Raw genomic sequence first — 15368 nt, 5'->3', positions numbered from 1 at the left:
TTGAGCAGGGGTTGGACTAGAAGACCTCCCAAGGTCCCTTCCAGCTCTATTCTGATTGAAGGGTTAAAGGTGTTTTAAATATCTGTGTGGTTACACTTCACATGCTGTATGTCATGACTTTCTAAAATCAATCTGCGGAAAGAGACATAATTGGTGAGATCACACTACACACGGTGGTATAACCCACAATGCCTAACCTCGGGTAACAATGAAAAGAATTGCACTAAGACTGAGAGTAATATCTTAAATTAGTCACAGTTTGGGTAGGGGTTGCAATACTGTATAGGTAAAAAGCGCTGTTTTAGAAACTGAAAGATGTTTAAAGGTAGTCAGGGAGAATTAGAAAGTTGTTTTTGCTAGTTCGGTGCTATAAAGTTTTATATAATCAAGATTTTAAGTCTACTTGCCCTGGGACACCTTCTCCTGGTTTGTGTGCTTGTTGTTGCTAATCAGAACATGACGAAATGTTGAGTCAGTCCACAGCTGGCTTTATGAAACTTAAAGCACAAAAATCTGAAAGCCAGATGAACTGCGATAGCAGAAACAGAAACTTTTGCAACTGTTTAAACAAGGAAACCCAATTTTAAGATGAAACCTATTTTGCTTTTATTTGGGTGCATTGCACTTTCTTATGGACTCCCCACCCTTTCCGAGAAGGGAAGGGAAGAACAAAATGAACAGCTTGCACAGGTAACAATGCCACGGGGCTCTGAGAAACTTGGAATCAGTGGTACCTGAGGTTGAAAGGTGGGGTTCTTAATATTTTTTGAGGTTGCTCTTTTCCTGCAGATGTTTAGTTACCAGTCTATGTAACAACCTCAGGGCATAGGAGAGAGAAGTTTGCCGGTTGTTTATATATAGGAGCTTGTCTTGCCAGTCTTGTTTGGGGTATGTTTTTTCTCCTTGATTGTTCCTTGATTAAGATATTGTTTTTTTTCCTCTCTAATTGTTTATCTGGTGCCATGTCTTACTTCTCTGAGTGCTCTGGCTTTGCTTAAGACACTTTAGAGTGTCAAACTCACGTCATCATGTGACGTATCTGGCCCTCGGGCTGGGAGTTCGACAGCCCTGTTTTAGAGTGATTTGTGCGCTACAGAAATTGCAGTGATAAATTTGTGGTGTATGGGGGAAGTTGTCCTTTTTCATAGATTGTAACGGTTATGTTATGCAACTCCAAAGATCCAGTAATCTTACCCCCGCCCTCAAAAAAACATAGACCATCTAACACAGTGGTGGCTAACCTATGGCATGCATGCCAGAGGTGTCACACAGAGCCCTCTCTGTGGACACGCGCAACGTCACCCCAGCTCAGCTCCACCGCGTTTCACCGTGGCGTTTCTCTCCATCATTTGCAGGAAAATTTCTGCAAACGATGAAACAGAAGCTCACGAAAGAAAAAAATCTCACCTCTTGAAGGTGTTGCTGGGGTTAGGATGCCCCGTCTCCCACCAGCCAGCTGATCTTCGAGGTTCTGCCATGCATGCACAGGTGCCAGAGGTGGCATTCAGCAGGTTCTGACCAGTTCTGGAGAACCAGTAGCGGAAATTTTGAGTAGTTCTCAGAACCAGCAAATACCACCTCTGACTGGCCCCGCCAACCCCATCTATTCTCTGCCTCCCACGTCCCAGCTGATCAGCTGGGTCTTCTTTTGTTTTGCCCTGCACAGGAAAACGGAGCTGGAAAGCAGGTTAGTGGGGTGGGGAGGGAATGGGATTTTGCAGTATCCTTCCCCTGTCATGACCACCAAGCCACACCACACCCACCAAGCCACATCCACAGAACCGATAGTAAAAAAAAATTAATCCCACCACTAATGGGTGCACGCATGTGCATGCACACCCATGCCCCTTGCAGTTTGGGCATGCATGTGCACACTTTGGACACTCAGTAACTAAAAGGTTCTCCATCAGTGACCTATCACATACATTGCAAAGACATTAAAAACTACTGTATAGGATAGAGAAACAGAAAATCGACTTATATAATATAAACATATAGGTAGTCCTTGCTTACAGTTCATTTAGTGATGTTTGAGGTTACAATGGCACTGGGGGAAAAAATGACACAACCATTTTTCACACTTATGACCATTGCAGCATCCCCATGGTCATGTGATCAAAAATTGGACACTTGGCAACTGATTCATATTTATGACGGTTGCAGTGTCCCGGTGGTCATGTGATCACCTTTTGCAGCCTTCTGACAATCAAAGTCATTGGGGAAGCCATATTCACTTAACAACTGTGTTACTAGTTTAACAACTGCAGTGATTTCACTTAACAACCATGGCAAGAAAGGTTATCAAATGAGGCAAAGTTCACTTAACAACTGTCTCAACTTAGCATCAGAAATTTTGGACCGAAATGTCATCGTAAGTCGAGGACTGCCTATATGACTGTCGAGTGACAGTTGCAAGACGTGATGAACATTTCTTAAATCTCAACTCATGAAGGATCCCAACTAAATCTCTGCAAATATAGCCACAATTAAACCACTGACATTTTAGGTCAAGCCAATTCCAATACTCATGGCAGCGCGGCATTCTGACAATACACTTCAACAGACAGATAGACGTAAATATTGTATTTAGGGTGGGGGTCACCTTTACTCAGGCACCTTCACTCAATATTATCTCCTGGTCTGGACAGGATCATTTGTTTAACAAATGTTCGAAGTTGTGATGCTGCTGAATAAAGTGACTTATGGCTGGTCCTCAGATATATGATTCTTGCAAATAACATGATCAAAATGTTAGCGTTGACAACATACATGTATTGACAATGGTTGCAGCATTCCAGGTGGCCATTTGTGCTTTTTCCAGAGAGTTTCTAATAAGCAAAGTCATTGAAGGATGCTGGGTGTTATGAACTAACATAAACGTATTTAATAAAGCTTGACAGCCTTGCTAGAAAAGCAGGCTCGTAATCCTGCACTTTTGATTGGCCCGTGAATAGCGAGCTGAGATTGGTCCTTACAGAGCAACCTGATTGGCTATTAGCAGAACGTATCTCATTGGGTACAATTTAAATGTTTTAACGTAAGTCATTGGTTAATGGGACAGCAGCCAGACCTATAAAAGAGCTGCTGCTGCCCAGGGTTTTGGCTCTGTTCCTGATCGTTAATAAAGAGTTGAAGTTCACCGTTCACTGCCTCGTCTCCGTTCCTTGCGCCCATGCCCAGAATATAACACTGGGTTCACTTCATGGCCATGTGATTTGCTTAAGGACCATGGCAAAAATGTCATAAAATCAAGTGCAACTCACCTAATGATGAAATCACTTAGTAATGGAAGTTCTGTTCCCATTTGTGACCATAAGTGGAGGACAACTTATAACAATGAATGCAAAAATGAATATATGCCATTGCTATTCTACCAAGCAAACATTTAAATAGATTACAATGTATAAAAAAAATTAATGTGAAAATTATGTATTCATTTTTAGACTCAAATGCTTTTCTGTTTTTGTCAGGCATATATCAGTCAGTTTTATGAGCAGAAAGCTGATTCAAGGCAGCGAGGATGGAAGATAAATAATTTATCCTTTGTGGATAAAATCAAACAAATGCAAGACTTTTTTAGATTGAATGTAACAGGAAAGGTTGATGCTGAGACCCTAGAAGTCATGCAGCAGCCAAGATGTGGTATCCCTGATATTGGACAGTATGTCCTGGCTCTTCCTGGATGGAGAAAAATGAAGCTTACATACAGGTAAAACATAATCTGATGATAGATCAAATGAACGAGATGACTCCTAGAACAGGGGTCTCCAACTTTGGCCACTTTAAGCCTGGAGGACTTCAACTGTGCTGGCTGGGGAATTCTGGGGGTTGATTCTGGGAGTTGAAATCCTCCAGGCTTAAAGTAGCCAAGGTTGGAGACCCCTGATCTAGAAGGTCTAAAACAAGACACCATTTAAGGCATGAACAAATTCCTGTAATTGCAGAAATACCAGGTGGGAAAATAGCATACTTACTATGCTGTAACTGTTTAACTAACATCTTTTCTCAGTTTGTTTCAGTGAATGATTTAGTCTTTCCTTTTTTGCTACAAAGCTGTGAATTAGATAAGATACACAGCAAAAAGAAAACAAAATAAATTTACTTTATCCCAAGAAAAGAGAAAAGAAATTCTTTGCGATATCCCCTGAATCTAAGCCTCAGATAAGAATAATATAGTACCTCCTTATTTATATACAGAATAGATCTTAAATAATAGCAATTTTGTCATAAGCTCAGCACTTACAAGTTGAAAAATACTGAAAATTAATTGTCACTCTTAGAACTTCATTTTAAACTGGAAAAACTAAACTTGAATACTTACAGTATCGATGTACAATTTAGGACTTTTGATTGCATTTCTTCTCGTGAAAGTTTGGGAGAACTCTAAAGTTCCCTATAAATAGTATTTTAAACATGAGAGAAAAGAGAAATTATTAATTATATTATATTAATTCATGTAATTTGATTTGATTTAATAATTTAATTTAATTGAAATGAAATATAAGGGAAGTCCCAAAGGTGCTTTTTCAAAAAAGGTGCAAAAAGGTGCTTTTTCTTCCTTGAAGAGGTATCGCTTCCCATCCAAAAAGCTTCTTCAGTTCTGACTGAATGGTGGAGGATGAAAGGGTTTATATTCCTTGCAGTCATCTGGTTGTTAGCACTCTTTCTGAGAGTCGTTGAGGCCACTTCAGAGGTGGTATTTAGCTGATTCGGACCAGTTCTGGCTTACCAGTAGTGAAAATTTTGAGTAGTTAGGAGAACTGGCAAATACCACCTTTGGCTGGCCCCACCCACCCTCCCCCGCCCTTTCCTATCCTATATTCCCTTGTTTTTTAGCTCAGCTGATTCATGTGGCAGAGTGGGTTGCCGTGCCTCAGCTGAGCTAAAAAACAGTTCACCCTACTAGGGCTGACACAGAGGGCGATTTTTGAGTGTTGCACGTGCACAAGCAAAGTGCTTTCTCATAGAGCCGGTAGGAAAAAAATTAGAATCGCACACTGGACCACTTGGAGGGTCACCTGAATAGTGCAAATCGGTGTGGAACCTTCTTCAAACTGCTGAAAGGACTGTATTGTAGCCTGCAGACATTGGACACTGCTATTTTGCAAAAAAACGTTCACTGGAAGGAAATCCCTTAGGTAGGGGGAAGGAGGAAGGGGAAATTGTTTTGCTCACACCTCAACAAAAAATAAAAGTCATATGAATAACTCTATCCAGGAACTGGTCAACATGAATTGGAAAGATTTTAATCATTTGTCTCAATCTACTTGGATCTGTTGTTTTTTTATTTGTATGTTCATTTTTCAGCCCAAATTGTTAATTGCCATAATAGTGCAAGTGATTTTTTCAATTTGTTTTTTAATCTCACTTTTATTATTGTTATGAATAACTCAAGGCAGCAACCATACCTAATGCTTGTTTCGCCTCCTATTTTCGCCCCCTGAGGTGAATTAGGCTGAGAGAGAATGCCTTAGGGAGTGCTTTAACCATTAGACCAAACTGTTTTAGTGAAAAAAATGCTCTGCATTTTAATTTTCTTAGAATTGCGAATTATACTCCCGACATGAGGAGAGCTGATGTGGATGCCTCCATCAAGAAGGCTTTTGAAGTTTGGAGTAAAGTGACTCCTTTGGCTTTTGTCAGGATTCACAGAGGGAGAGCAGACATCGTGATTGAGTTTGCAACAAGAGGTAGAACATTAAACCCTACAGCAGCTTTGAGTTTCTTTAAGCTCTTTTTTATGAAGTGAGAGTACAGCAATCTCGTACCATGTTGTCTTTCAGTGCATGGCCGCTGTCCACGGCAATTTGATGGACCCCTAGGTGTCCTCGGGCACGCTTTCCCTCCTGGTCATTACTTCCGTGGAAATGTCCATTTTGATGAGGATGAAACTTGGGTAGCCAATTTGTATGGTAAGTGGTAATAAACCTTTCAGTTTTGAAGCGCAAGAGCTATTTTCACGGTAGCTGTAAATCCTCCAAGGAGGACAATCCAGAATAATAGTAAAATCATTGAAATGAGTGTCATTGCATTGTTGTGCATGATTATCAGAGGTTGTATTCAGCAGGTTCTGGCCAGTTCTGGAGAACCAGTATCAGAAATTTTGAGTAGTTTGGAGAACCAGCAAATACCACCTCAGACTGCCCTTCCATCTCTGCCTCCCGAGTCCCAGCTGATCGTCTGGGTCTCTTTGAGAAGAATGGAGCAGGAAAGCAGGTTAGTGTGGTGGGGAGGGAATGGGGATTTTGCAGTATCCTTCCCCTGCCACGCCCACCAAGCCACGCCCACCAAGCTACACCATGCCCACCAAGCCATGCCCACAGAACTGTTAATAAAAAAATGTTGAATCCCACCACTGATGATTATCTGAGTGGAATTCCACTGAACCAAGCATGGAACTTTCAATTAGAGGCAGTTCTTGTGTTATGACCATGATTGAGCTCACAATTATTGTTGTAAGACATGATGGTCATAAAATGAGTCACCATGTGACTGGACTCAATTTTATCATCCTTTTTCAGGTGGCTGTTAAGAGAATGTGGTGAGAAAAATGTGGTAGTCATTAAACAAGCACCATGCTCCTTACATATCTTTAGCCAACCTATTGTTCACTATGAAAAAGTAAATGCTAGTTGTTGTAATGTTGTAAATTGTAATGTTGTGAATTGTGATCACAGGGCACTCCAAACAGCTTTGTGTAATTGTGGGCTGGTTGCTGAACATCCAAAATGCAGTCACAGGATTGCAGGAGGGGGTGGAAATCAGAACTTTGAAACCAGGTCGTAACTCCCATTTTTGGGGTCCATCATAACTCGAATGCTCAGCAACTGGTCATAAATTGAAGGCTACCTGTATGGAAACTCAGTTGTTGTGCATGATTATCTGAGTTGAGTTCCACTGAACCAAGCACGGAACTTTCAATTAGAGGCAGTTCTTCTGTTACGACTGATGGGCTCCATAGTTGTGTTTCTTTGGGTCCAAACTCGAATGGTTCTACACGCGTGAGACTACTTCTATTATGGGATGATAACCTTGAAGCAAACGTTTTCATCCAGGAGATTTCTGAGACAAGGGCAGGTTTTACAGCTAACCAAGATAAATAAGTAAGTGTGAATTCCATCAGAAGAAAACAGGAGGGGGGAATCTTACCTCTACTTATTCAGATTACTTTATGGCTTGCTCCTATCGCTCACTCGGAACAAGAATTACCTGAAAGTGCCATCATTTCTTCATTTATTTACAGAGCAAAGAAGATCTAGAAATTACCCTGTTGTTCCAGCAGAAGATGTCAGGACTCCTGTTTTGAAAAAAGTCCCAAAGCTGAAAACTTCTGCTGTTCCTCTCCCTTACTCCGCCATTAGTAAGTTTAAAGATTCTCCCTTTTTAGTGGTGGGAATTCTTCCTTGTAGAAATGGGGGGGATATAATGACATTTTATCAGTAGTTATGACCGTGGGAACAGTCTAGATTAATGTCACTTATTTTTATATATAATTATACATCATTTATGGGAGAGAGGTTCTTCTTGCTTTTACATAAATAGATAGTAGATGTTTGGATAGGGCATTAGTCTCTGTTGGCCACCAATATAGTTCTCAGCTTCAGCTGGAGCTCCCATTAAACTGGATGGAGCCAGGAAACTGCTGATGGAGCTTCATCAGCCAGAAGTAACATATGGAAAAATGGATGTTCTGTGGGCAAAGAAGGAGTAAGGTGTGGACAGCTTTGAAAAGACTAGATTCTGCCCTCCCCAAGCCTCTGCGCACACCCTGAACTTACCTGCATCCAAAACAGGCTATGTGGGGACTCCTGGGAGGGGTGGGGTAGGCGTGGCCAGCCAGGAGTGGGACTTGGGGTTCTCTGAACTGTACAGAATCTTAACTAAAGGTTCTCCCAAACCCCTGTGAACCCCCAGCAGCCCACCCTTGTGTCAAACTCCTGGCCCATGGGCCAGAGGCGTCACGCGCTGGCCACGCCCATGCCTGGTTTAGTGAAGAGGGAAAAAGTCCCAATATGTTGTGGTTAGCCGGCAGCAGGTGCAGACAGCTGAGGAGAGCGAGGACTCAGATGAGGAGCCAGGGCCATTAGGGTCCTGCCAAACTGCTGCTTTCAGAGATTGTGGGGGCTGGCAGCAGTGATGAGGAGCATCCCGAGGAGCCTGTGCCAAGTGTGCATGGGCACAAGATTGCTCGTAGGAAAGAGCAATTACAACAGCACAGGCGATTTGGGAGTAAGGCTGCAAGGTAATGGCCCCTCCTTCAAGAAGATAAAAGCCATCTGTGAAATGAACGTACTTTGCAGAAGGCAAAGACGTTTTGAAACTCCAGCCTCATGGACATGTCAGTATCGCGAGTTTCTATTTAAAGATTCTTGTATTGCAAATTATTTCTTGTCTGTTATCTTTTGGCTGTCTCACACAGTTTGGCAAGGCTTGTGCTTATCACAGCTAATTATTTTGCAGAAGCATTAAAAGGTTTCTGTTCCTTTTGGATTGTGTTTGATTTGTTGGAAAAGGGCATGGGTCAGAACACAATATGTCATGTGACACTGCCGTGATGATGTGAGTTTGATACACCCGTACTAGACCAAATTGGTTCTCTTTAAAATAGGGAAATGTTCCTTATACAAATAAAACATTGTTCTGGTATGTAATTCCTTGTGACGTTCTACTGTATATTATACGCATTTGTTACAAATGTCTCATTTTCTCCACGTAAGCCTCACATTGAACAATCATATGTACATTTCCTTGAGACTGAATCCCAGTGAACTGAGTAGAACTTCATGTATGCATCTACAATCCATGTATAACCGTGTTTTATTGACTTATTTATTATTATTTATTTATTTAGAATTCAACTTATTCCTTGTTGCTGCACATGAGATTGGGCATGTACTTGGCCTCGCACATTCTAATGATCCAAGAGCACTGATGTTCCCCAATTATAAACCCATTGACCCTGATGATTCTCCACTTTCTGAAGATGATATTAATGCCATCCAGGCCATCTATGGTAAGAAAGCATGTCTGCAGAGTTCATTCAAAAAATATGATTCAGTTTTTAACCTAACTTCCTTTAATCTGTTTAAAAACATGTCCAAGATTTTTCCAGGACCTTTAGTCGGAATAATAGAGTAACGGAGTTGTAAGGGATCTTAGAGGTCTTCTAGTTCAGTTCAGGCAGGAAAGCCTATACCTGTGATGGCGAACCTATGGCACACATGCCACAGGTGGCATGCAGAGCCAATTGTGCTGGCCCGAGAGCCGCAGGCAAACTTACCTCACTGCGCATGCACGCGCCTCACAACTTTTTCTCTTTGAGGCTGGTTGATTGTTTCCTTTATTGGTTCATCATGGTTTAGTTCAATATGAGAACATACCTAGTATGTCAGCAAGATCTACCTGGTAGGTTTCGAGCCCGAAATTGACATATATGTAGCAGTGGTGGGATTCAATTTTTTTTACTACTGGTTCTGTGGGCGTGGCTTGGTGAGCGTGGGAGGGGAAGGATACTGTAAGATCTACAGTCAGAGGTCGTATTTGCTGGTTCTCTGAACTGCTCAAAATTTCCGCTACCGGTTCTCCAGAACTGGTCAGAACCTGCTGAATACCATCTCTGATATGCAGCCATTTTATTTAGCTCTATATTCTCATCTTACGTTCCTTTTCTTTCTTTCTCTTTGCTGGTATAAGGTGGGAAGGTTTCAGACTCACCACATTCTTATGGTGGGAGGAGTGGTTAGATAGTGAGGATTGTTTTGGCTAGGTGACTTTCCTTTCCGTGGGAACAGAAGCTGTCCCTGCCAAGACCTGGAGGTGGAGATTGAAGACATTAGGCAACGTTGATTTAATTCCATTGGGGAATGTTACTTTTCTGGGTTGCTTCTAACTTACAATATTATGTGGTGTAATTCCGGTTTGTGTCAGATCCTGAATTACAACAGACTTTGCCAATGCGATGCTTACCTAAATAAAAGAAATTTGTTTTGGGAGGTGGATTTTGCTCATTTCTTTATTTGAATGAGTTTCATCACTTGGAAACCTGACGGTAGGATTATTGGGATAATACAGAAGAATTGCAAGCAAAAATTCAGTTTTAAAGTAGCCATACAAAGCAAGCCCATAATGTGCATTATGAAAGCAATCTGTAAATGATACAATTATTTAATTAAATAAAACTTACACATATTGCATAGCTCACTTCATTTGTCCACAATAGACAAATTTTCCACTCTGAGAACAAGTGTTCCGATTAATCATATTCCATCTGATTATTTTAGGACCATCACAAAATCCTTCAAATGAACCAGTGAAGCCAACGTTACCAAAAGCTTGTGATCCTAAGCTAAATTTTGATGCCATCACTACCTTCCGAAGAGAAGTTATATTTTTTAAGGGAAGGTAAACAGGATTTGCTTACTATAAAAGGAGAAAGGCAGAACAGCTGCGTAGTACATATATGACATGTTGAGTAGCTTGACATTGAAAATAAAATATTTTCGACTCTCTACCCCCACCTTGTGTTCATTGTTGTCCAAAAATTGCTTTTTCTTTTTGGTTTTTCCATTTAGTTTCTCATCTAAGAAGTTTCTTCAGTTTTGAAGTGAAGAAGCTTGGGGTGAGAAGTGAAATGTCTTTAAGGAAAAATTTTAAAAGTCCAGTTACCTCTGGGAAAAGCACCTTTGGAAAAATCATGACCTGGATCTCCATAGACATTTTGCCTCGTCATACTTTTCTGACTCCATTGCAAAAAGTTGGCAATTTTGATCCATTAAAACTTAACTGTAAATATACATACTTTGTGATTCATTTACTCACGATAAACCTTAGAATAGCACCAGGATTATTTTCCTTCAATTTTGGGGGGATTAGAATTTAGAGGAAGCCAATCAAGATAGGACTTGTGTCAAATAATACATGGCTGAACCATTAGATTGCCAAACTACAGGGTTCTAGCTCAAAAGGATTCTTATTTTCTTAGAACTTGGAGCCTGAAATCTTATTAGGATGAATCTCAGGAAAATATAGTGGGCCTCTGAGTAAATATAGAAGCCATTGTCCCACAGATGCTTTTTCAAGAAGCAACTGGACTTTCTGGTTTTTCTTTGAAGATGTTTCACTTCTCATCCAAGAAGGTTCCCAGTTCTGACAGGATGGTATGGAATGGAAGGGTTTATATTCTTTGCATGGGAGCACAATGCTCAGCAGTTAAAGACACCGAGCTTATTGGCTGGAGAGCTGACAGTCCGGGTTTGAGACCTGAGTATTGCTCTGAATGGATGCTGGAGAATGGAAGGATCCACCATCCAGTCAGAGCTGAAGAAGCTTCTTGGACGAGAAGTGAAACTTCTTCAAAGACCAAAAAGTCCAGTTGCCTCTTGAAAAAGCACTTTTGGGACAACAATGAAGCTGGATGACCGAGAAGCTCCATAGACATTGCACCAAAAATGTTCTTATGTTCAGCTTTTGCCCCTAATTGTATCTTTATGACTATGTTAGACAGATTTCTATGTTTTTCTAGTAAATTGATCTGCAATAGAACCAGTTGTCTGTTTAAATTCACAAAATAATTATTTTTAGTAATAGGAAATGCACCATCCCATTCATTGCAGGCACATCTGGAGAGTGTATCCGACTAGGTCTGAAGTGGACATGGAACCAATTTCTACTTTGTCGCCTCTTCTGCCATCTGGAATCCAGGCAGCTTATGAAAATATGAACGATCAGGTTTTTTTCTTTAAAGGTAAGACATTAAGGCAAGGGTCTTCAAATTTGGCAAGTTTAAAACTTGTGGACTTCAACTCCCAGAATTCCTGAGCTAACATGACTGGAGGAGGGATTCTGGGAAGTCCACAAGTCCTAAAGCTGTCAAGTTTGAAGACCCCTGCATTAAGGCTTCTATTATTTGAATTAGAAGTTTAGCAATGAGCAACCTGCTGTACTAGAGTGATATCTATATATGGCTCCTGGACTAATTTCAAAAGCTCTCTGCAAACATTCAGTTTGGGTCTCTGTCAACCAGCTGTTGGAAAAGAGGAAACAAGATGTAAATAGAAAAAGAAAAGAAAAATAGAAAAAAAAAAGGAGGAGGGATTAGGCAAAAGCAGAGATGGCACTGAATTTTCAAAGCTAATAGCCAAGTTTGTGAGGAAGGAGCAAAAATCTGGATGATGGTGAGCATGGTATCATGATGTAAGTCCTCGCTCCTCAGTGTCCACTATCTTACCAAGTTTGATACACAACTTTCCTGTGGAAGCCTTACCAACAGCTCTTGAGAGGTCTGTGTTCTCTAGGTCTGCATTCTCCTTTTAAAGCCAGGTGATCAAGAACAGCAGCCAAAATCTACCAGCAAAAGAAAGAGAGGAAAGATGTTTAAACATAGCCCTCCCAAGCTCCGTTTTCACTGACAGATGGGTTGCAGTAGGCTGTCGCAGCCAAAAACAGAGCTCAGGAGCCCATTTTCACTGGTAGAGCACTTGGGCTGCCAAAGGCACACACACCCCTAACACAAGTGACATTTTGCTGGCTATGCCAACCCTGTTGTGGTTCACTGGCAGCAGGTACAGACGGCTGAGGTCTCAGAGAGTGAGGACTCAGATGAGGGGCCAGCATGTGTTGCAGGGATGGGGCCAGGACTATCAGGGAGTGGAATGCTGCCTTCGGAGATTGTGGAGGCTGGCAGCAGTGATGAAGAGGCCCCCGAGGAGCCTGTGCCTAGTGCGCATGCGCGCAGGACTGCTCGAAGGAAAGAGCAGCTGCAGCAGCACGGGCGACTCGGGAGTAAGGCTGCAAGGTAATGGCCCCTCCTTTAAGAGATAAAAGCCAGCTGAGAAACCGGAGTTCTTTGCAGGACGCAAAGAAGTTTTTGCACTCAAGCCTTGGGGATGTTCGGACTCTCTTAGTTTGTGTTTGGAAACTCTTTGTGTTTGAAATACTTCTTGGCAACTTTATCTAGTGTTCTTAGCAGCCTTGCCCAACCTTGGCAAGGCTCGTGCTTATCGGAGACAATTAGTTTGAAACAGCCTTTTAACCAGGAAGGAACGGAATTCGTAAAGAATCATTTAAAGGTTTTGCTGTTACCGCCGTTTCGTGTTTGTTTCCTTTGAACAAGGTTTGGGTCAGAACAAACCCTGGCCACACCCACCCTGGCCCCCAGAGGTAAACACAACCCTGATACAGCCCTCAATGAAATCGAGTTTGACACCCCTGCTGTCAATGAAGAAGGATGTTTGCTTTCGATGAAAGACTCTTGTGTGGTACTCACATCGGGTTTTGCTTTAAGAAAAAGATTGGGAACTGCCCAGCATTGGTTAAAAGATGAGTGGCTATATAAGTGTTTTAAATAAAATAAATGAAGTTGAAAAAAATAAAGAGCCTTGCATTTCAGATGGGCAGCCATCACTCATTTAAACTAATTAAATGGATACATACATACATACATACATACATACATACATACATACATACATACATACATACATTTCCTTCTGGGTTCAGTTCCAAGTGGGGAAAAAGACACTGGAAACATGGAGGCTATTTGGAAAGATGGTTTAATGGTAGACCACATGGCTTGGAGCTCCAAAGAAGGATGATCACATGCTCCAAGGTGAAGGAAAAGAGAAGGAAGGGCTGAGATGCTGAGAGTGCCTGGTTTTATACCCTCTGTTGAGATTTGAATTTGAGCTTCTATTCTGATTGGTTGTCAGACTCCCATGGGGCCATGCAGGAGCAACTCTGTAGGCTGTCCTGAGTTCCAGGCTTGATTGAGCCTTGCTGGATGATGATGTAATGAAAAGGGCTTTGAGCAATTCCTATAGCTTTACCTGGAGATCTTTGTTATGTAAAATATTCTGGCCGAAGCCTTAATGGCCCACCATTAACAAAGGTGGGGGTGAGCTTCTATTTCTGAGGGGAGTTTCTGCTTCTGAGTTTCTATTCTTTTTAGGGGAAATATTCTGTCTTTTTAATATTTCCTAGGATATTTCATTTTTCTAGGAGAGGGGTGGGTGCTAACTTCTACACATACATACATACATACATACATACATACATACATACATACATACATACATACTTACATACATACAATGGGGATTATTTAATGAAATTTGAAAACGTTTGGCTTTCTTTCCTCCTATGTCTTTCCACAGGTAATAAATTTTGGATGATTAGTAGGCTTCAAATGCAGCCTGGCTATCCCCAACCCATTGACAAGTTGGGATTCCCAACAAACATTGAGAAAATTGATGCTGCTGTTTTTGATAAAGATACTAGAAAAACCTATTTCTTTGTTGGTAACCAATACTGGAGGTAAGGTTTCTCAAACCCCTTTTAAAAATAATAAGGATCATATTGAGCATTAGTAAGAAAAGATAGAAGGGGAATATTAAAGTGATCTTCAAATAGTTTTTTTAAAAACATTTTTATTGAAAGTTTTAATAACAATAATAAAAGTAAATGCGGAGTAAGCTCAAAAAGAAGGGAAAGTAAAGCAAAGATGTTTAAAGGACATTAACTTTTTAAAAAACGCCTTGATCAAACAAAACAACTTTATACTTCTTTCTTTTGTTTCTAACAATCTTAATTTTGGATCCATGATCTTTAGATACCCAGCGGACATCATAAGATTTACGGACATTCTAACAGAACACTAGAAAAACCTTCCTAGCAGCAGGTTTTGCAAGAAACACACACACACACACACACACACGCACACACACACACACATGCACACACGCACGCATGCACACACACATACACACACACATACAGAGGTAGACCCCAACTTGACCACAATTGATCACAAATTTCCATTGCTAAGCGGAACAGTTGTTAAGTGAATTTTGCCTCCTTTTATGACTTTTCTTGCCACAGTTGTTAAGTGTATCTGGCTTCCCCATTGACTTTGCTTATCAGAAAGTCACAAAAAAGGATCATATGACCCTGGAATAGCACAATTGTCATAAATATGAGTCAGTTCAGAAGTGTCTGAATGTTCATCATGTGACCATGGGGAATGGTGCAATGGTTGTAAGTGTGAAAAATGGTCATAAGTCACTTTTTTCAGTGCCCTGTTGTAACTTTGAATGGTCACTTAATGAACTGTTGTAAATTGAGGACTAGCTATATATATATATATATATATATATCCTCAGAAAACAAATATATATATATATATATATATATATATATATATATATATATATATATATATATATATATATATATATATATATATATATATATTCCTTAAGTTTTCACGGGTACTTACATGTATGGTATTCAGCTTTGTTGGGTATTTTCCCACGTCATTATAGTTGTGCTTTTAAAGTTATAGCAACGTTTGGCAGAATCTCATCTTATATATA

General features: G+C 40.7%; 1 protein-coding gene across 1 annotated transcript in view; it reads left to right on the top strand.

Annotated features, from left to right (window-relative positions):
• Positions 1 to 453: 453 nt before the first annotated feature.
• LOC113417302 (matrix metalloproteinase-27-like) overlaps positions 454 to 15368 on the top strand; it is a 19457-nt gene continuing 4542 nt past the window's right edge. Inside the window, exons 1-9 of the mRNA XM_087966201.1 lie at positions 454 to 690; positions 3471 to 3709; positions 5542 to 5690; positions 5784 to 5912; positions 7244 to 7360; positions 8852 to 9013; positions 10281 to 10401; positions 11613 to 11743; positions 14151 to 14310. Coding sequence (XP_087822327.1) covers positions 589 to 690; positions 3471 to 3709; positions 5542 to 5690; positions 5784 to 5912; positions 7244 to 7360; positions 8852 to 9013; positions 10281 to 10401; positions 11613 to 11743; positions 14151 to 14310 — 1310 coding nt within the window. The 5' untranslated portion in view covers positions 454 to 588. The remainder of the gene's footprint in view (positions 691 to 3470; positions 3710 to 5541; positions 5691 to 5783; positions 5913 to 7243; positions 7361 to 8851; positions 9014 to 10280; positions 10402 to 11612; positions 11744 to 14150; positions 14311 to 15368) is intronic.

This window comes from Notechis scutatus, chromosome 5, assembly GCF_049901735.1.
Source record: "Notechis scutatus isolate UNSWTSFEM ecotype Mainland chromosome 5, rNotScu1.2, whole genome shotgun sequence".
Taxonomy (NCBI): Eukaryota; Metazoa; Chordata; class Lepidosauria; order Squamata; family Elapidae; genus Notechis; species Notechis scutatus.
Note: the sequence above shows the minus strand (reverse complement) of the source record. Positions and strands in the feature narration are given on the sequence as shown.